At 48.4% G+C, this 19,036-nt stretch overlaps 2 protein-coding genes across 4 annotated transcripts; both read left to right on the top strand.

Moving 5' to 3' along the window:
- The first annotated feature begins 22 nt into the window (after positions 1-22).
- Positions 23-12,080, top strand: FOXM1 (forkhead box M1). 3 transcript variants are annotated; one of them, XM_042945511.1, is made up of 9 exons: positions 23-219; positions 2,263-2,805; positions 3,397-3,542; positions 4,651-4,842; positions 5,732-5,860; positions 6,536-6,580; positions 7,225-7,294; positions 7,442-7,617; positions 10,051-12,080. In XM_042945511.1, the coding sequence occupies exons 2-9, from the start codon at positions 2,310-2,312 to the stop codon at positions 11,074-11,076; spliced, it is 2,280 nt and encodes a 759-aa protein (XP_042801445.1). In that variant the 5' UTR covers positions 23-219; positions 2,263-2,309; the 3' UTR covers positions 11,077-12,080. The 3 variants fall into 3 exon arrangements, with proteins under 3 accessions (XP_042801445.1, XP_042801444.1, XP_042801446.1); XM_042945510.1 differs by having other exon boundaries at positions 7,222-7,294; XM_042945512.1 differs by lacking the exon at positions 6,536-6,580.
- Positions 12,081-12,670: 590 nt separating this feature from the next.
- Positions 12,671-18,340, top strand: TEX52 (testis expressed 52). Its single transcript, XM_042945520.1, has 3 exons — positions 12,671-12,818; positions 13,883-14,433; positions 17,875-18,340. The coding sequence occupies exons 1-3, from the start codon at positions 12,723-12,725 to the stop codon at positions 18,167-18,169; spliced, it is 942 nt and encodes a 313-aa protein (XP_042801454.1). The 5' UTR covers positions 12,671-12,722; the 3' UTR covers positions 18,170-18,340.
- The last annotated feature ends 696 nt before the right edge of the window (positions 18,341-19,036 follow it).

The raw sequence follows: 19,036 nt of genomic DNA, 5'->3' as shown, positions 1-19,036 counted from the left end.
CTGAAAGCTCCGGTGCCCGACCCCACCCCCGGCCCCCCGGCCCGGGACCCCTCCCCTCCCGGGATCCCCCGGGATTCCCCACCCCTCCCGCACCGCCGGGGACCCGGCCGGCCTGGCGCGAGTCCCTGTCCGGGCCCCTGGCTCGGCCCCCAGGTTGGAGGAGCCCGGAGCCCGCCCTTGGAGCCACAGCCCAGCAGCGGCGGCTGCTGCAGTCGGGAGGTGAGCGGGGGGCGAAGGAATGGAGTCTGAGGCCCGGCCCGGGCAGAGGCAGGGAGCCCGGGCCCGGGCGCCGAGGTCAGGGGGTCTAGCAGCAGGGCACGCGACCCGAGTGGAGGTTTGGGGCCACACGGAAACCAGGGCTGAGAGAGGGTGCAAACTTTTTCTGCATCCAACCTCCTGGCCTAGTCCTCACTCCATTCTCAAAGCACCTTTTGGCCTTCCCTGGAAGTTTGACCTCTGCACCCTGCCCACAACCTTGAGAGGGCTGCCGGGGTGGTCTACCTTTCTAGGCAGACTGGCTGGGATGAAGACTGGCTTTATTCTGCATTAAGTCAAAGACAAACCTGTCCACACCCTCCCCTGCTCCCAGGCGCTCTCACCACTAAGCAACACTGCCTCCGCTCCACCCTTTTCCAGGGCCCTTCTCCTGGATCGTGAGAACCTGAAAGATTTCTCTGGTCCGGATGGGCAGTGGTGTCGGAGGGGTCACTCTGGAAGTCCCCTAGGTTAGATAAAGTGTTGGCAATGATAAGAAAAGACTGGTCAGAGAGTAGGAGGCAAAATTAAGCCTTAGACCAGGAAGATATCTTTTGGGGATGGGGAAGGAATAATAGTATCTACTGTTTGGCAGGGGGGAGAGGGAGGCCTGAAGAGATAGGAGGTAGAAGTAAAACTGAGATTTTAAAGTAGAGGAAACCTGGTTATAAAGGAAAGGGAGGGGGGCAGAGCGGAGAGGGCCTATGAGCTCTAAGCAGACAGCAAATGTCATAGGGGTGTCACAGTCATTTTCAGGGAGATAGATGTCCTAAAACAACCCATTCCTCTGTCAAAGTGCCTCTAAATAGGATTGCACAATGTTACATGATAGCAGAGTATCCTGTGTATCTATCTATTTTCCTTAACATTGCGAAATCACCTTGGCATATTGATGATAGTGCATTCTATTGGTCAGGAGATAATGGATTATAGTCTTAGTTCTGGAAGAGAAATTAAGCAATACAGTAACATACTTTGAAAGTTAAAATATGAATAAGCACATGCAAGTACTAAAATGTCACTATATAAATAATTTGTAAATTGGTACAACACGGTGGTTATATACTTAATAATACTATATTGTATATTTGAAAGTTGCTAAGAGAGTAGACCTTAAAATTTCTCATCACAAGAAAAAAAAATTGTAACTGTGTGTGGTGATGGATGTTAACTAGACTTACTGTGGTGATCATTTCAGAATACACACAAATATCGAATCATTATGTTGTGCACCTGAAACTAATATGTGTCAATTCTATCTCAATAAAAAATAAAAGTACAATAAATAAATAAATAAACAAATAAATTGTAAATTGTGAAAGAAAGATGAACTTTTTATCAATGCAAGGATAATGGCCTGAGAAATGAATAACACCATGGGCCTTGAATAGAGCAGTTTCATCTTGAGATTTTGTGAAGGAGGTGATGGCATGAGAGCAAGATTACAATCTGCCTTTCTCTCCCCTCCCCTCCCCTCCCCTCCCCTCGCTTCCCCTCCTTTCCTCTATGGGCACTGATCCTTTTATTTATAACTAAGATGCTATAAACATATACCAGCTTTATCAACCCTAAAATAGATTATGGGAGCAGAGTTTTGTCAGGACTCCTAAAATTGCCAATGTCCTCCTATTCCAGCATTCTTGTCCCTACAGTCGCTACAAGTGATCTGTATTATAGGAGGCAGTGATAGAAACTTCCACATTTTTGTAACTGTTCCACTCATTTCTGTAGCCAAACATTCTTAAGCTTCCAGAAGACTTTTGGCCATGTTGACCTACATTCAACCCAATCCCATTTTCCCCTTTTGAAATGCTTCAGTTTTAGCCTTGTTTTGTCGTACAACTCATCTCCTCGTTGTCTGAGGTCTTTATGAGGCCCAGAGATCATTAACCTGGGCACATGGGCTCATGTTTTTCGTCATGGAAAGAGGAAAACGCCTTTCTCTAACAGAACCTCCTTCTCAGTCTAACAAATCTCTGACATCCTGCTGTTCCTTGCACTTTCCAGGGTCTATACTTGTGATTCTCAATGGAGAGTGAAAGCACAGATTCATAATGAAAACCAGCCCCCATCGGCCACTGATTCTGAAAAGACGGAGGCTGCCCCTTCCTGTTCAGAATGCCCCAGGTGAAACATCAGGAAAGGAACTTAAGAGGCCCCCTGCCCAGCAAGAGCCTGGTCAAGCCTCCAAGGAAGTGGCAGAGTCCAGCTCTTGCAAGTTTCCAGCTGGGATCAAGATTATTAACCACCCCACCATGCCCAACACCCAAGTGGTGGCCATCCCTAACAATGCCAATATCCAGAGCATCATCACAGCATTGACCGCCAAAGGAAAAGAGAGTGGCAGCAGTGGGCCCAACAAATTCATCCTCATCAGCTTTGGGGGAGCCCCCACGCACCCTTCAGGACACCAGCCTCAAGCCCAATCCAGCAATGATCCCAGGAGGACAGAAGTGGTCACTGAGACCCTGGGACCAAAGCCTGCAACTGGGGATGTGAATCTACCTAGACCACCTGGAGCCCTACCTGGGCAGAGATGGGAGAGCTGTGGTATGTGGCCTGCAAGGCAAAGGAGTGAGGAGCCCAGCCTTTCCTTTCTGGTAGCAAGGACCGCAGTCCATCACGTTGATACCTAACAGGCACCTAGCCTGAACCAGGGGAGCGTCTTGTCTTTCTTCATCTCGAATCCTTGACCCAGATCCTTTGGGCGCCATCAAAAGTGCCCCAAGTATAATTTAGCATTTCTACTACTTCATATTAGAAAAGGATGTTTATTTTTTCTACTTATCTTTCTCATTGACCATATAAGGAAATAAGAATCTTTCTCCATTTTAATAAAGGAGAAAACTGAAGCATGAGGAAGAAAAGTGACTTTCTTTGTGCCAATACCCAGTAACTCTTTTGTAAGGTTACCTTGACTGATTGTAAGGCTCACTGAAATGCAGCTTGAGCAATGCTCCTGAATTTCTCCTGAAATCCATAATAGGGCAGAGTATCTGAGGGCCACATTAGATTGAGCATGTGTTCCCTGTCCCTAAGGGTAGAGGTCTTAGAGAGCTGCTCCCTAACCACCGATTTCAGTGGGCCTGCCAGGCACTGGACCGGGCAGCTAAGTGGCATCTCGGATTGTTTCCCCTCTAGCTGGCGGTGAGGCAGCAGGCTGCACTCTCGACAACAGCTTGACCAACATCCAGTGGCTCAGAAAGGTGAGTTCTGATGGACTGGGCTCCAGCAGCATCAAGCAAGAGACGGAGGAAAAGGAGAATCGTCACCTGGAGCAGAGTCAGGTAAAGGTGAACAGTTCTGTCACTCACTAGGGAAGTCAGGGCCAGTGCAGAAAATTTCTAAGAAGGGAAATGGATCAAGTGGCCTGTGGAGGAGAATTTCCAGGTTCCGGTATTAGCATTTCACTTACTGTGATTCTGCATAACTTTTGAGCTACCTACCTTTCTGCCTGGAATCTTTTTTTTTTTTTTTTTTTTGCCCGGTCTCTGAAATTTCCTTGAGGGCAGATTCCCCTGGCTCACTCTGTATTCCATTAACATGAAGTTTAGTACTCTGCCCTTAGCAGGTACTTAGTACGTATTCAGGAAATGATGAAGAGATCTTAGTGTGGAAAGCCACTTGAACTTTAAAGAGACACCCCCAACAGCATGAAAGGAATGGAGCATTTTTAACAAGATAGATTTATTAGAAGATACAGTAAATAGCAAATAAAGTGAGTGAGGTGTGAATTTTAAATACTTCCCCAGCAATCAAATTTGATTTGGCCCAGGCTTGTTTTTCACAGTTACCACATTGTTGCATACATCCTTAAATCATTCATTCAACAACCTTTATGAAAGTGAAAATTTGCATGGATGTGTGCATAAGTAAAAACTCAGCTGTTTGCTTCAAACTTGTGCACTTTCTAAAGTTAGAGCTCCGTTTTTTAAAATGTAAATGATCAGCTCTTTGCCTAAGACTTAGCCAGATGTGTGTTTTGCAGACGTTTGTCTATCCCATGCTCTTGGGAATATGTCTCTCATAGAAACACTGAAAAGAGACAGTTTTATTCACATCACATTAGTAGAATGCAGACGAAGACCTTGGTCTCCTGACCCCCCCCCAGGTCTGAAAGATGGGTACTGGACTTCCACTTATTATTGGACAGTATATTCGACAAAATGAACAGTGACAGAGAAATGGCTCCACATTGTCTGGGGACATCGCTACCATTCCTAATCCTAAAATTTGATTCTATGGAATAGTGGTCTCAGATGAGTTGGTTTCTAGTATAATTCTGCAGGTTAAAGTTTTCTCTAGGGAATGTTCTTAAGGGGCCCCGGGGAGGTCTTATGAACTCTTCCATGTCATTCCTTTTTCTCCTTGCCTTTGGCTTCTCATAACCCTCAGGTTGAGGAGCCCCCGGGAGCATCAACTTCCTGGCAGGACTCTGTGTCTGAGCGGCCACCGTATTCTTACATGGCCATGATACAATTCGCCATCAATAGCACCGAGAGGAAACGCATGACCTTGAAAGACATCTATACTTGGATTGAGGACCACTTCCCCTATTTTAAGCACATTGCCAAGCCAGGCTGGAAGGTACATAACAACCCATGACAATCCATAGCAACCAAAGTCAAGGTCACTCTGACCCCGCAGTTTGTCTACGCAGATGTGCAGCAGTTCTGTGTCTGGTACTCTGAGGAAGCAGTTAAATGCAAAGGAAGCTGGAATTATAAACAATTGTATCTTTTAGACTGTGACTTGATCCTGCTGAATCCAGGCAAAAAATGGTCAACAACAGCTCTGCAAAGCACTTCATTGGTCCCTACCTAAATGGAGTCTCTCCAGTGTAACACTAAGCCTATGTTTGTGCTACAATGAAAGGCAGCTGGAGTGACTAAGTAGCAATGAAAAAATGCTGTCTTTGAGCCTCGTGACCTGAGATTCACCTCCTATAATGTCACATGTCATCTCCAGAAGGCAGGGACTTTCTCTTCATTGTACTTATGGGAACACTGAGGTCCTTTGGAGTTGCTGTAGCTCACTCCACATTGTCAGAGCTACAGTGTTGATTTTCTGACAGGTGGGCAACTCCAAGCAAGGGTTTTTTGTTTTGTTTCCTCCACAGAATTCTTAACTGCACTGTCTTACCTCAAAGAAATTTCCTAGTTTCTTAGTTGCTTTACTTACCTATCTTGCTACTGATTGCTTCATAGCCTCCATACCCTTTCCTTGCTGCTGACAGCCATCCAGTTCTTTCCTTTATCACCAGCTGATGGCTTTGTGGACTGATGGCTTGATGGCCCAGCTTGCCAGCTCTGCAGTGTGGAGCAGCAGGGGAGAGAGTCGCCAATAGGCGAGATCATGAGGATCCTGCTGGCCACAGTGGGGGAGGCCTGAGGCTGCTTTCAGCCTCAGGAAACATCAAAGGTGATAATTCAGAAGCTGAAATAGCTGGTAACTAGTTGTCTTTCTCTCCTTCCAGAATTCCATCCGCCACAACCTTTCTCTCCATGACATGTTTGTTCGGGAGACATCTGCCAATGGCAAAGTCTCCTTTTGGACTATCCACCCCAGTGCCAATCGCTATTTGACATTGGACCAGGTATTTAAGGTGAGTGTCCTGGCTTCATCTCAATAGGGCCAGAGTTGGTCATCATAATATCCATCTCAAAAGGAAACAAGTCCTCCTTGTGATGATCTTACCTGGCCAGGGCCGAGTTAAAAGCCAGCCAGCCCAGAGATGAGCTGTATAAAACTAGCTGAATTCAGTACAGTTGACAGATACCAAATGACACACTTCTGTGCCAGACCAGGCCGTGGAGGAGACCGCTTTGATCCAAACAGAGGACTACTCTGGGCAGTGTTTCCCTAACTGCCTTGCGGATAAGAATTGCCTGCCGCCTGTTAAAAAAATACAGCTTCCCAGGTCCCTCCCTGGGGGCTTCTGACTCAGTGGGTCTGGAACGGGGCCAGGAATACATATTTTTAACAGGCATCTTGGGTGATTCTTACAGAGAAAGTCTGGAAAACCATTTTAAAAGAGCCCTTCTTTAGCCTGGAGACCAGAAATTGAGCCATCAGAACCTCTTTTCAGAAATGATTGTTTGGGGATTTCAGGGTGCCCATAAGGCCGCTATCAGCTGTAACTGTTCTCCTGGGAGGGGAAGTTGTCCCGGGTGGCCCTCAGCATCAAACAGAAATAGCTGTTTTTCCCGACCTGGTCAGATTGGCCACGCTGGTGGTAACTTCATTTCATTTCTTTCCCACAATGCCTGACCGCCACCAGCCACTGGACCCAGGGTCTCCACAATCGCCTGAGCACTTGGAATCAGTAAGATTCTTTTCCTCCTGGCTCGGGGCTTGGCCTTGTTTTCCTTTCACTGCTCAGCATGACTTTAGTGGACAGGGGAAGGGAGCCTGGGGCTGTGTGACTTCCAGCCCTGAAGGCAGAGCACCCCTGAGCTTCTGGGAGTAAGGAAATTTATACCGCCACCTCATCCCCCCACCAGCTTCTGCCCACTTCCCTCCCCTCCCCGCACCCCACGCTCTGGGCATGACGAAGGTTCACTGAGCAGAGCAGGGTGTGGCAGCAGGACATGCCACAGGCTTCGTGCAAGATGGCAACCACAAGTGCATGGCATGGGCCTGGCAGGTGGCAGTTTTCTCTCTTCCTTTTCTACCTGGCTTTTCTTTGTCGCTCCTAGAACAACACGCGTTAGCATCCCCCGGGGGTGGTGAGGACACCCAGATGAGGTGGTAGGACTGTCCTGCCATCATAGATCTGTGTGCCGTCCACCTCTTCCCACTAACCAGGCTTTGGAGACAGTGCTCACCTGCATCTGCCCCAGACGGCCTTTTCTTTCTGGGCCATCGGTTAGCTCGGTGCACAGTCCCAGAGCAGCTGGTGGGTTCTCCTGGCTTCTCCCCCTGCCTTATTAACCCAGGTTTCTTTCTCTCCCCATCTGCCACAAGCAGCAGCAGAAACGACCCAATCCTGAGCTCCGCCGGAACGTGACCATCAAAACTGAACTCCCACTGGGCGCACGTTAGTATGGGAGAGTGGGCATCAGGCTAGTCCTTGCTCTGGGGGCGTGTTTTGAGTCTGAGCCCAGAGAAGGAGAGCAAAGCTCCTGGGATTGAGAAGGGGTTTATCCCTGGACCCCTGCTCCTGATCTCCCCTGTTTCCTCTTAGGGCGGAAGATGAAACCACTGCTGCCACGGGTCAGCTCATACCTGGTACCTATCCAGTTCCCGGTGAACCAGTCGCTGGTGTTGCAGCCCTCAGTAAAGGTGCCATTGCCCCTGGCAGCTTCACTCATGAGCTCAGAGCTTGCCCGCCATAGCAAGCGGGTCCGTATTGCCCCCAAGGTGAGTGGCTTCGGTTTTTCTCCAAGGAGAGACCGCAGTCAATTAAAAGTGTTGGACCTCTAGTTTGCAAAGCACTCTGCTAAGTGTTCCTTGAGAAGTTTATAAATCTATATGGGTAGACAAGGCATAAATACAAAGGAAAATTCAAGAGCATTAGAAGAGCTAAAAAAGAACTTGGATTACAATATGAGTGGTGTCAGAAGACCCATGAATACCTAATGAGTTTATAAGAATTCAGACCAGGGGGATTATGATAGATGGGCTGGGATGGGTAAGGAAGAGTTCACAAAGGAAGTAGGTTTTAGAAAGACGTACATTTGGATAAACAGGTGTAGCAAGAGCATTCTAATTGGCAGTGCCATGGAGGCAGGAGATGCCAGTTTATACCTAGTAACAGCAGAGTGATTGGGTCGGGTTTTCATCCTTGGTACTATTGACATTTAGGGATGGATCATTCTTTGTTGGGGGTGGACAGGCGTGGTCCTGTGTGCTGAGGGATCTTTAGCAGCACCCCATGTCTCTTCCCACTAAAATGTGTCTGGACATTGCCAAATATCCCATAGGGAGCGGAAGAGTGCAGATATGGCCCCTGGCTGAGCATCAGTGGTCTAGCTTCAGGAGAAGGTGAGGAGCCGTATCTTGATGGGCTATCAAGTGTGGACACAGAGAAGGATTTGTGAGCAAGAGCTCTCCTTTAATAGAGCAGAAGAAAAGGCCCTCCCTGCCTCCTCCACTGAGATGGCAACAGCATGGGCTCTGGAGTTCAGAGAGACTTGGCTTTGCTTTAGTTTTGTTTTTGTTTTTTTATTTTTTTTAACTTTATTTTGAGAGAGAGAGAGAGAGAGAGAGAGAGAGAGAGAGTATGCATGTGCGAGCGTGGGAGGAACAGAGAGAGAGGGAGACTGAGGATCCCAAGCAGGCTCTGTGCTGTCAGCGTGGAGCCTGACTCAGGGCTTGATCTCACAAACTGTGAGATCGTGACCTGACCTGAAATCAAGAGTCAGACTCCACCAACTGAGCCACGCAGGTGCCCCTATTTTTTTTTTATTTAAAAAATACTTTTTAAATATACATAAAATTATACATACTACCATAAGTCATTTTACCTAAATGTATCCATATGACTGTAGCACATATACTGTTCTTGTTTTAATGCAGTCTTTGTTTCTTCATCCACATCCCCCCTGCTGACATCCCCCCCTGTTGACAATTTAGTATGCTTGCTTTTATAATTTATCCATGCTCTTAGTGTACCATACATACATCTTGCCATAGCCATTTTATATAGACACATACAACACGCAGAACATTAAAAACGGGATCTCGTTGCACTTTTCTGCCACATGGAAATTCTTCCAATTCATTTGGCATTGGCTCTAATTCATTGTTTTTTAATGGCCACCTAACATTCCACTGTGTGGCTATGCCAAAAATTTTCCAGCCATTCCACTTTTATGGGTACATTTTGCTTCTAGTTTTTTTTTGCCCTATGAACAACACTGCAGGAAATATCCTTGCAAGTATCTTTCTTACAAGTGCTTGTATTTCCATGGGATAGAAAACCAGACACAAAATTCCTGAGTGGAAACGTGTTACCAATTTTATTAAATATTGCTAGATATTGGTTTCCAAAATCATATACAGTATTTTACATTTCTACCAGCAATATATGACAAGACCTGTATCTTTGCCAGCAGTCGGTATAGTCTTTTAAATATTTGCCCATCTGCTATATATAAATGATATCTCCTTGTTTCATTTTATCTTTCGTTGCTTATCGGTAAGTGTGAGTACCTTCTTATTATGTTGGGTCACTTGGAATTGTTCACTATCAGATACTTATTTATGGGCTTGGCCCATCTTTCTATGGGGTTTTGATAATATGTGAAAATTCTTTGTTATTAAAATACTAACTTCAGTCTTTTATGCTGAAGATACTTCTTTTACTTCTGTTGTTTGTTTCTTTGTTTATGGAATCTCTTGCCACAGTAAGATTTTAAGTTTTTATGTAGTCAAATATGTCTCTCTTCTCTTTTACAGCTTCTGGGTTTCCAGTCTTGCTTAAGAAGGTCGCACCCACCCTCAGATTGTACATGTAGTCTCCTAGATTCTCTTTCAGGATTTGTATGGTTTTACTTCTTCTATTTAAGTCTTTGTACATGGTATGAAACAGGCATCCAATTTTATTTTCTCTCCGATGGGTACTAATTATACCAGCACCATATTAAATGCTCTTTTACTCCCCGGAATTGAACCACCGCCTTCATCCTATATTCTCCTATTTAATAGTTTGTAAAATTTAAAAAGACAAAAAAGAGGAACAGCACCAGCATGTGGCTTGCTTTAGCCAGGATCTTGTGTCCCGCCTGGTGACCGGGTTGAATCTCAAGGCCTGGAGAGCTCTGTCTCACCGTATCCCTGCTTCACTTGCAGGTGCTGCTAGCTGATGATGGGGTAGCCCCTCTGCCCACCGCAGGGCCTGTGCAAGAGGACAAATTCCTGCTTGGAGAAAGGCTGTCTCCTCTGCTTCCAGTTCAGTCCATCAAGGAGGAAGAAATCCAGCCCGGGGAGGAAACGCCACTCTTGGGGAGACCCATCAAAGTAGAGAGCCCGCCCTTGGAGGAGTGGCCTTCACCATGCCCGTCTGTCAAAGAGGAACTGTCGCACTCCTGGGAGGGTTCATCCCACTCTCCCACCCCGAGGCCCAAGAAGTCCTACAGCGGGCTCAAGTCCCCAGCCCGGTGTGTCTCAGAAATGCTCGTGATCAAACGCAGGGAGGGACGGGAGATGAGTCGGTCTCGCAGAAAACAGCACCTCTTGCCTCCCTGTCTGGATGAGCCTGAGCTACTCTTCTCCGAGGGCCCCGGGGCTTCCCAGCGAGCCACAGAGCTCACTTTGCCTGCAGTGTCCTCCGAGCCCACCTCCCGGCTTGGCTCCTGCCAGGAGGAGGGAGGACCCTTTAAGACACCCATTAAGGAGACACCGCCCATATCCTCCACCCCGAGCAAGTCTGCCCTCCCCGTGACCCCTGAATCCTGGAGGCTCACACCCCCAGCCAAAGTAGGGGGCCTGGATTTCAGTCCGGTACAAGCCCCCCCGGCTGCCTTTGGCCCCCCGCCTGATTCCCTGGGGCTAACGGATTTTAGCACCACCCCACTGAAAAGTATCCCACTCTTTGACTCACCCCGAGAGCTCCTCAATTCAGAGCCCTTTGACCTCACCTCTGACCCCTTCAGCAGCCCTTCCCCCTCAGATATGGAAGTCCCCAAGCCGGGCTCCCCCGGGTCACAGGTTGCCAGCCTTTCAGCCAACCGTTCTCTGACGGAAGGCCTGGTTCTGGACACAATGAATGACAGCCTCAGCAAGGTCCTCCTGGACATCAGCTTCCCTGGCCTGGAGGAGGACCCTCTGGGCCCTGACAGCATCAACTGGGCTCAGTTCATTCCCGAGCTGCGGTAGAGGCCTGACCTTACCCTTGCTGCCCAAGCCCTCCGCACTTCCAGGAGCTCATGCACCTGGGCCATCCAAGCCCTCTGAGTGAGGACAGCAGGCAGGGACCGTCTGCTCCTCTAGCTCCACTTTGCCTGCTTATGCCAAGGCAGATGTCACGCCGTGGCCACCACTGGGCCCTCTGCAAGCCGCGAGGGCCTGGTGACTGGTCCCTGGGCCACCTGATGCTCCCCAAGAAAATCTGACTCCTCACTCTCCCTGCTAGGAGCTGAAGGGTGAGAACAGCAAAAGAAAGGGTGAAAGAGATTAGGAACCCCCCCCCCCCAAACTGCGCCTGTGCCCAGTAGTCCCCCACCTTCCCTGCTCCTTGTAAATAGTGTATATTCTCCAAATTAACCTCTAATTATAAATATAAGCTTATTTCCTTAGATCATTATCTAGAGACTGCCAGAAGGTGGGTAAAGTGACAAGGGGTTTCAGTTTGCTTCTGTTCCTTGCTTTTAATTCCCAGAGAAGGGAGGACCTGCAGTGCATGGTTTCTTCCAGGCCTGGGGTACTTGCCTCAAGGGCTCTTCACTGTAGGCACCCATACAAGCAGATCTGCTTCCTAGGGTCCCTCTTATTGCCCCTCCCTCCCACCTTCCCACATTTCCAAGTCAGCTTTCCTGCACAAAGAAATCCTGGTAAAAGGTAAAAAGGTCTCGTAATGGGTCAAGAGTTGAATTGGGGGTGGGGGAATGGATGCATCTGAAGCAAAGAATGGGTGTCCAGATGTGCTCCCGAGAGATGTTTCTCTGATAATATCCCTAATCATGCCAGAGAGACTAGCATTGCCAAGAACTTGGCCCAAGGCTTGAGAAGACTAAAAGGGCCCTGTCCTGCCCTGCCTAGCTTCCTTAGCTCACTCACACCTCAGCTTTGCAAAGAGCCACCCTACGCCCCAGCTGACCACATGCATGTGAGCCAGCTCAAGAACACTACCATAACTCAATAAAATCCAGGGTGGAAGTGTGGTCTCTGGTGCATCGGTGTCTGGTCCCTGAGGCATAAGGAGGGGTTGGAGAAGAACGTGGGAAATATTGGGCATGGTGGTGACAAAGAAGAGGTAAGGCCTAAAGCTGAGAAGAAGCAGGTGAAGGAGAGTGCTAAGGGTTTTGGCCTGGCCTGCCTCCCACACGGCATGGGCACACATTTTTAGCACAGAAACTGCCAGCTTTCTCTTTAGAACCTCTGAAACTGATGGTTAACTTAGGCCTTTTAGAGATCTCTAAGGGAAAGGCCTGCAGAGGGGCAGGACCCTCCCCTCCTGCAGGATTAGGGAAGGATGGGCACAGTTTTAGATGCCTCATGGCCACCTCCACCCTAATCCAGGGCCTGGAAATCAGCCGGCCCTGCTTCTTTTCTCTTCCTGCCCTTCTAGGCAAGCCCTTCCCAGAAGCCCCTCTGGTTACCATCTTTTGCAATCAAAACTTAGGAGTCCTATCCCATGCCTGTCTCGCCTGAAAGGCAGCCAGGGCCCAGGGGACTGATGAGTGCTCCCAGGGAGAGGTAAGGGCCTCCTCCTGCGACACCATCCAAGAAACATCACCATAGCAACCCCAACAGCAAACAATGCTGCCAGGAAAGTCTTCCCTTACCAAGCTGCTCCTCCTGGCATGGCAGTCAGGCCCAGAAGAGGAATGGCCAGTAGCCCACAGAGACAACCCAGAGGGCGGAATAATCCACTCCATGTCCAAGAACCTTTCTTACAGGTAGGAGGTGGGGCCCCATCTCCACAGCCTATCTGTTTGCACCCTGCTGGACTAAGTCCTCCCCCTGGGATGGGCCATACTTTCCTCTGGTCAGTAGATGTGGCCCAGAGCTCTCCACTTACTTCCTCTCTTAATCCTGTACTACTGTGAACACAGAGCTCAGAGCAGAGGAAAGGAGGTGCCTGGTTATTACACCTCCCAGCCCCACCTACTAGGGTGATGCTGTGGAAATGACAGAGGAGTGGGCCCAAGAGACAGGTGAGCTTTTAGGATCAATAAAGTCCTAGGGTGGAAAGGAGGGAGAAGCACTTTAGAAGAGCATATATGATAAGTAGTGCAGACAGATGGCTCGAGTCCCAGCTCTGCCACTTGGGTGAGCTATTTGCCCTCACTGTGTCTTGCTTTTTGCATCTTTGAGATGGGATAGTAACAACGCTTGCTCACAGGGTTATAGGGTTAACTGAGTTGTAGATGTATTTAGCACAGTGTCAATACATATTTGCTACTGTTTATTTCACGGGAGGTGGGACACAGAAAAGGGAAGGAGGCAGCCTTCTAGATATTTTCCATACTTGCTTGTATTTGGATGAGAAGTGAGGGAAATGCACCAATGACAGTAACAGGTCGAGTCCGGGAGAGAAGAGCACCTGGGCTGCATTCTCCCGAGAAAGCTTTTCCTTCTATGCGCGTTGCCCGGTAATGGGCACTACCCCTCACTCCACCCCCCACCCCACTCCCACCCCCACCCCTCAGTATCCTCAGGCTTAGGAGCACCAGCTCCAGGCAGGGGTGCGGGAGAGCCAGAGCGCGGAGGATGTGGAGTAAAGAGTGGAGAGAAGGGAAATCAAAACCCAACAGACGGAGAGAGAGCGAAAGCTGAGGAATCCTACAGAGCGGACATAACTTCTGACGGCAGGGCAGGCGCGGAGAGAAGGGTTCCGGCCAGGCCACCGTGTCCTGATGAGAGTCCGGGGTCCGAGGAGGCCGGCAGCTTGTTGTCTCTGCGGCTGCTCCTGGAAAGAGAGGCCGAGCGGTCCCCCCGGCACCCTTTTGTCTCTCCCTAGATGGCCCACGCCCGAGAGCCCCTCCTGACCCACCAACCGCGGGCCCGGCGTGAGTTCCTCCTCCCCAGTGAGCCCGGGGAGTGGCCCGGCTTCACCCGGCAGGCCTACCACCGGCTGGCCCTGAAGCCGCCGCCTTGCACCGAAACGAAATCCGAGGTGCGCCGCCGACTGATCCGCCCTTGGAAGGACGCGGCGCCGCACACGTGGGGCTTTCACACGTGGCTCGATGTGGGCCGTTTGCCAGCCACCTTTCCCACCAGGCCCGACAGGCCCTACGACAGCAACGTGTGGCGCTGGTTGACGGACTCCGGGGCCCACGGCCGCCCCCCAGCGGAGCCTCCCATCCCTCCTCCCTCCTGGATGGGTCCCAACAGCTTTCTGACCTTCATCTGCTGTACTCCCATCTTCGCGGACGACAACAGGAAAAACCAGGTGACCGTCAGGACGGTGCAGGAACTGAGGGAGCTGGAGAAACTCAAGCTGAGGAGTGAAGCAAGGGCACCTCCCCTCGACGCCAAGGGCAACATCCTGCCCTCGAGGAAGTTCAAGAAGTAAGAGGAGCTCCTTCCTCTCTCTGATTCCTGTTTTCTGATGCCGCCTACCTTGGTACTCTGACCTTCACGCCTTTGGGCATCTGACAACTAAACTCTGTTTTAAGTGTAGCTGGAAGGAAGGTGTGGGAGCAAGAGAGGGGACAGCCAGGGGAGAGGCTTAACCGTTTAACTAGAATGCAGGGGATACAACTAGGTGCTTAACACCTGCTAGGCCCTGGCAGTACAGAGAGATGTCATCCAGTCCCTTCCTGCAGGGAGCTTATGAAAGGCAGAGACCTACCTACATGCATGGAAAGGCAGCTGACCATTCAAGCCCACGCGTGCTACATGCCCAAAATGTGACACGGATAGGGAGTGTGGTAAGAACATCAATTACTAGTGGAAAGTCCTGAGATCTGGAGTCAGAGGTTTAGGTTAAAGTCCAGACTAGGCAAATTGTTTCGTTTTTCCAGACTCAATTCCATCCTTGATAAAATGGGGACAGTAAACACCATGTCTACCAACCTCGGTGAAGAGAAAATGGGTAATGAATATATGAGAGCACTATACAAGAAAACATGTTACTACAGAAATTCAGAAGAAGGAGGGGGTGCTGTGGGCTGGAGCATTCCCCCAGGAAGCCTTTGTGGGGAAACCAGGTAAAGGCTGGAAGGGTAGGAAGCCCTCAGAAAGGTAGAAAGAAGGGGGTAGAGGGTTGACTGGTCTGAGAAGAGGCAGCAGTGTGGAAGGAGTTACTGGAGTACCCAACAGCCCTTCCTCCCTGCCACTGTGGGAGCACACACAAATCTCCAGTCTAGTCAAGGGGATAAGAGGCAGGAAACGGAGTGGGGAATAAGGACAGAATATCTCAAATTCCAATCCCAAGGGCATTAACAGAAGCACTAAAGGGTTGGAGGGGAGGCTGTGGAGATTTTTGATTTTTTTTTTTTTAATGCCAACAGTTGGTGATTTTGAGAGAAGATTATTCAGGACCTTGGCTTCTCTCTGCAGCCCTCGCAGTACAGATTATTGGTTGCTAGTATGTGCTAACACTAGGGATACAAAGGTGATAAAACTTAGATCACTCCTCAAAAAATAAAAATAAACTTCAGTGAAATAATAGTGCCAGATGTTCTAATCACTTGAGTTATATTACTTATACCCTCCCACTACCCCAGATAGAAACTATTACTATCAACCCCATTTTACAGAGGGGGCATCTGAAACGGAAAGGTCACTTATTTCGCCCAAGTTCATATGGCCAGTGAGTGGCAGAGCTGGGATTGGAACCTAGAGAGCTCAGTTTTAGAACTGTGTTCTTAACCTCTGTGCTCCACTTCCCCTCCTGTCTACCTGGGGAATCAAAGAAGTTCACAGCTACTCCTGATGTGATATAATGTTCTATAAAGACAGCATAAGAGAAATACAGTTATCCATAGAAAGAGCTTAGCACAATGCTCGGCAAACAGGAAACCTGTGTGTGATGGTGGAAGCCTTGTGGGTTCAAGAGCCAAACACATCTTAGGTTGCAGTCTACCCAGCTCAATCCCAAACTTGCTATACAACAAAGAAACTTGACTTTCTTTAAGCCTGACTTCCTCAAGTCTGGATTGGAGATGTACCTGGTACCTTGCAGGGTTGTTAGAAGACAAAAAGGCACAATGCCTGGTGTAGAGAAGGGGGCTCAGTAAATCGTGTCATTAGTACACTGTCCCCGTGAGAGAAGGATCCTTGTTTCCCTCTGTTTGCTGCTGGAGGCCCAGTTCCTGGAGCCAGGAATGAGAGAGTCACAGGCAAGGTTTTGCTGTTCACGGAGGATGTGGTACCTGAGCTACGTGGACCTTGAAGAATGTGTACAAATTCACTAGGTGGGAACCAGACAGGATGGTGGGAAGAAAGGCCCATCCAGTCGTGTTATTCCTTTCGAGCAGTTCTCTAAGGCATTAAAATATAGTTAAAAATGTCTCTAGATCAGCGACCAAGCACATTTTGAACATGAGAGACCCAGAAAGGACTTCAGACAGGTCTAAGCTTCAAGAAGTCCATGATGTTGGTGAGAAATAGAACATTTATACATAACTCATGATATTGCTGAGAAATAGAACATTTATACATAAACCCATGATGTTGAGAAATAAAACATTTATACATAAATAGAACATTTGTACATATACATAAACCCATTTATGCATACATCAACTCTGGTTGATGGTACATACAATCACCTGGGTCTTTTTAAAAAATGTGTGAGACCCACCCATGAGATTCTAATTTACTTGGCGTTGGGGGTGTGCAGCTTGAGCACTGGAATTTGCAAAAGGCTCCTAGGAGTGATTCTAATGTGCAGCCGGGCCTGAGAATGTCTGATGTAAACCAAAGACAGTAAACAAGAGAACATCTACTGGACGAGGTGCAAAGCATGTTGAAACAGGAAATTTGCCACTATTCAACTATGTTTTTTAAAAGGTCCATTTCTCTCGGTTGAACCTAACACTACAGGCCTGTAGAAGAGGGAGCCATCAGATCAGGTGTCATATGGCAGCAGGTCAGAGCAGGAAGGGCTCTGAGACATCATCAAGTTCACCAGATGAGAAGGGGCCCTTGAGTTTCATTCTCTCTTCTTCCTGCTGGCACTGTGTTAGCAGAGGAAGTGGGACTGAAAGACAGAATCTGGATAATGAGATACAATATGTAAAAAGGATAGGAGACTGACCATCTAAACAACATAATTTCACCATCTTAACACCAAACACACAGACAGGGTGCATGCTATCTGGATAGGCCAATATCCAATCAGGAGGAGAGACAGAAGTGATTCCCTACAACCTGATCATTCGTTAGCTTGTGTTAGCTTAATAGAAACATATTGGCAAAACATGGCTTTATACCTCAGTCTCAGGATGCGCACGACAAATATACTTTCAGAATACAAATGCATTATTTTCTTGTGGCACTCACATCAATGACAACAGTTGGTCACCCTTTGCCACCATCAAAAATCTAACAGGATCCCAATGATGATTCTTTCTTATTTTGAATGATTTTAGTTTGGGATCATGATTGGTTAGCATTTTATTATTGTCATAAGTTGAAATGATTCAGATTTTTTAAAAAGCCTACAGAATTTTTAAAAGTATTCTCTACATCCAGTGTAAGGCTCGAACTCACAACCCTGAGATCAAGAGTCGGATGCTCTACCGGCTGAGCCAGCAAGGCTTCCCAAGTCCATAGAATTTTTAAGCATGATTTGATATTTAATACTAAGGCTTTTCAAAAAAAATTTTTTTCAAGAGGAACATGAAGAATTATAAATTTGGGGGCTTACCTTTGTAGCATTGTGAAAATAAACTTTGAGTAAGCTATGAAAAAAGCATCAAACTTTTCCTTCTTACTCCTTCCACCATGCCTGCATCCCTCTTTTGACCTCTTTGTTCTCTCCACACCCCTTTCCCCCAACAGGTACCGGCACATCTCAGCTGGTGGAAGGTTTGAGCCTGGAGGCCTCCAGCTCATGCCCAACCCACTTCCCAATGATTTCGCCAGGGGCTGGCCCTGCCCAAACCCTCTGCCTCATTACCAGGAGAAGGCGCTAAAACTGGCCTTCCTGCCTAGTGCACCCCTGAGCCAGGACCTCCTGAGGAATTACCAAACCCTGATAGAGAACCGGGTTGCCTTGCCCCTCTATCAACTCTCCAAGGCACAACCTGGTAAAACCTTAGTGAGGAAGACCAAGAGAAGACCTGGACAGAGCTAGTAAAGCCTCCAGCTGGGCAGGGACCACTGTGGGCTACAGCGTTCTCAACCAATGCACCTTCAACAAGAAGCTTCTGCAGAACAGAACCTCTGCACCATCCCTCCAACTGCAGGCCACCTCTGTCTCCCAGGCTCCTAGAGACTCTACTTAAACTCTAGATGATTATCTGTCTTCCTTGGAGGATGCTCTCATAGCAGGTGGGAGGATTGAATCAGGTAGAGCAGAGAGAGCAGAGGAGGATACAGCTTTTAGGGACAGAATGAGGAGTGGGGAGGAAGAAGGTGTGTGTGTGTGTGTGTGTGTGTGTGTGTGTTGGGGTGGGGGGAAAGGCACTGTAAGAAATGTGAATAAGAAATTACCTTTACTCCCATAATCCATTTGGAACAAAACTGGGATTGGTCAGGGTACAGGAAGCTTCTTAGACAAAATAACCTCAATTCCACACCTCCCTAGACCATTTTAATGTTGGACAGAGACCAGAAGCAACTCGGCTGGGTTGCAGTTCCCATGCAGGGTCTGGGGGAGCAGAGGTCAGGCCAAGGCTGGTGCTGGAAGATGGAAAAGTCAGGTCTGAGGAAGGCTGACCAGGTCTCTGTGGAGGAACAAGAGTACAACAAAGTGGAGATTTAAGGCAAAATAGTAGTCACCCCAGAGCATAATGTCAGGGCCTTGGGCCTATATTGTGGTTGACCCCAAATGCCTCAGCTTTTGTCATGGGGGGCCAGAGGCAAAAGGCCTAGAGTAGAGACTGGCAAATCGGGTTGGTCAGAAATGTGCTGACCCCAGCTGGGGTGGATATTGGGTATGGGAAACCCAGTAGAAGGCAGCAGGGAGGTGGCTGGAAGGGGAGAAGTTGTATGGTGGGGG

Source organism: Panthera leo, chromosome B4, assembly GCF_018350215.1.
Source record: "Panthera leo isolate Ple1 chromosome B4, P.leo_Ple1_pat1.1, whole genome shotgun sequence".
In the NCBI taxonomy this organism is placed as follows: domain Eukaryota; kingdom Metazoa; phylum Chordata; class Mammalia; order Carnivora; family Felidae; genus Panthera; species Panthera leo.
Note: the sequence above shows the minus strand (reverse complement) of the source record. Positions and strands in the feature narration are given on the sequence as shown.

What these genes read in the sequence shown, in the direction of transcription:
- FOXM1 (XM_042945510.1), top strand. Translation starts at nt 2,310, where the DNA reads ATGAAAACCAGCCCCCATCGGCCACTGATTCTGAAAAGACGGAGGCTG. An exon ending in GTCACCTGGAGCAGAGTCAG is followed by an intron (nt 3,543 to 4,650) that starts GTAAAGGTGAAC and finishes CATAACCCTCAG; the next exon opens with GTTGAGGAGCCCCCGGGAGC. An exon ending in TGAACTCCCACTGGGCGCAC is followed by an intron (nt 7,295 to 7,441) that starts GTTAGTATGGGA and finishes GTTTCCTCTTAG; the next exon opens with GGCGGAAGATGAAACCACTG.
- TEX52 (XM_042945520.1), top strand. Translation starts at nt 12,723, where the DNA reads ATGGCAGTCAGGCCCAGAAGAGGAATGGCCAGTAGCCCACAGAGACAA. An exon ending in TCCAAGAACCTTTCTTACAG is followed by an intron (nt 12,819 to 13,882) that starts GTAGGAGGTGGG and finishes GTCTCTCCCTAG; the next exon opens with ATGGCCCACGCCCGAGAGCC. An exon ending in CCCTCGAGGAAGTTCAAGAA is followed by an intron (nt 14,434 to 17,874) that starts GTAAGAGGAGCT and finishes TTCCCCCAACAG; the next exon opens with GTACCGGCACATCTCAGCTG.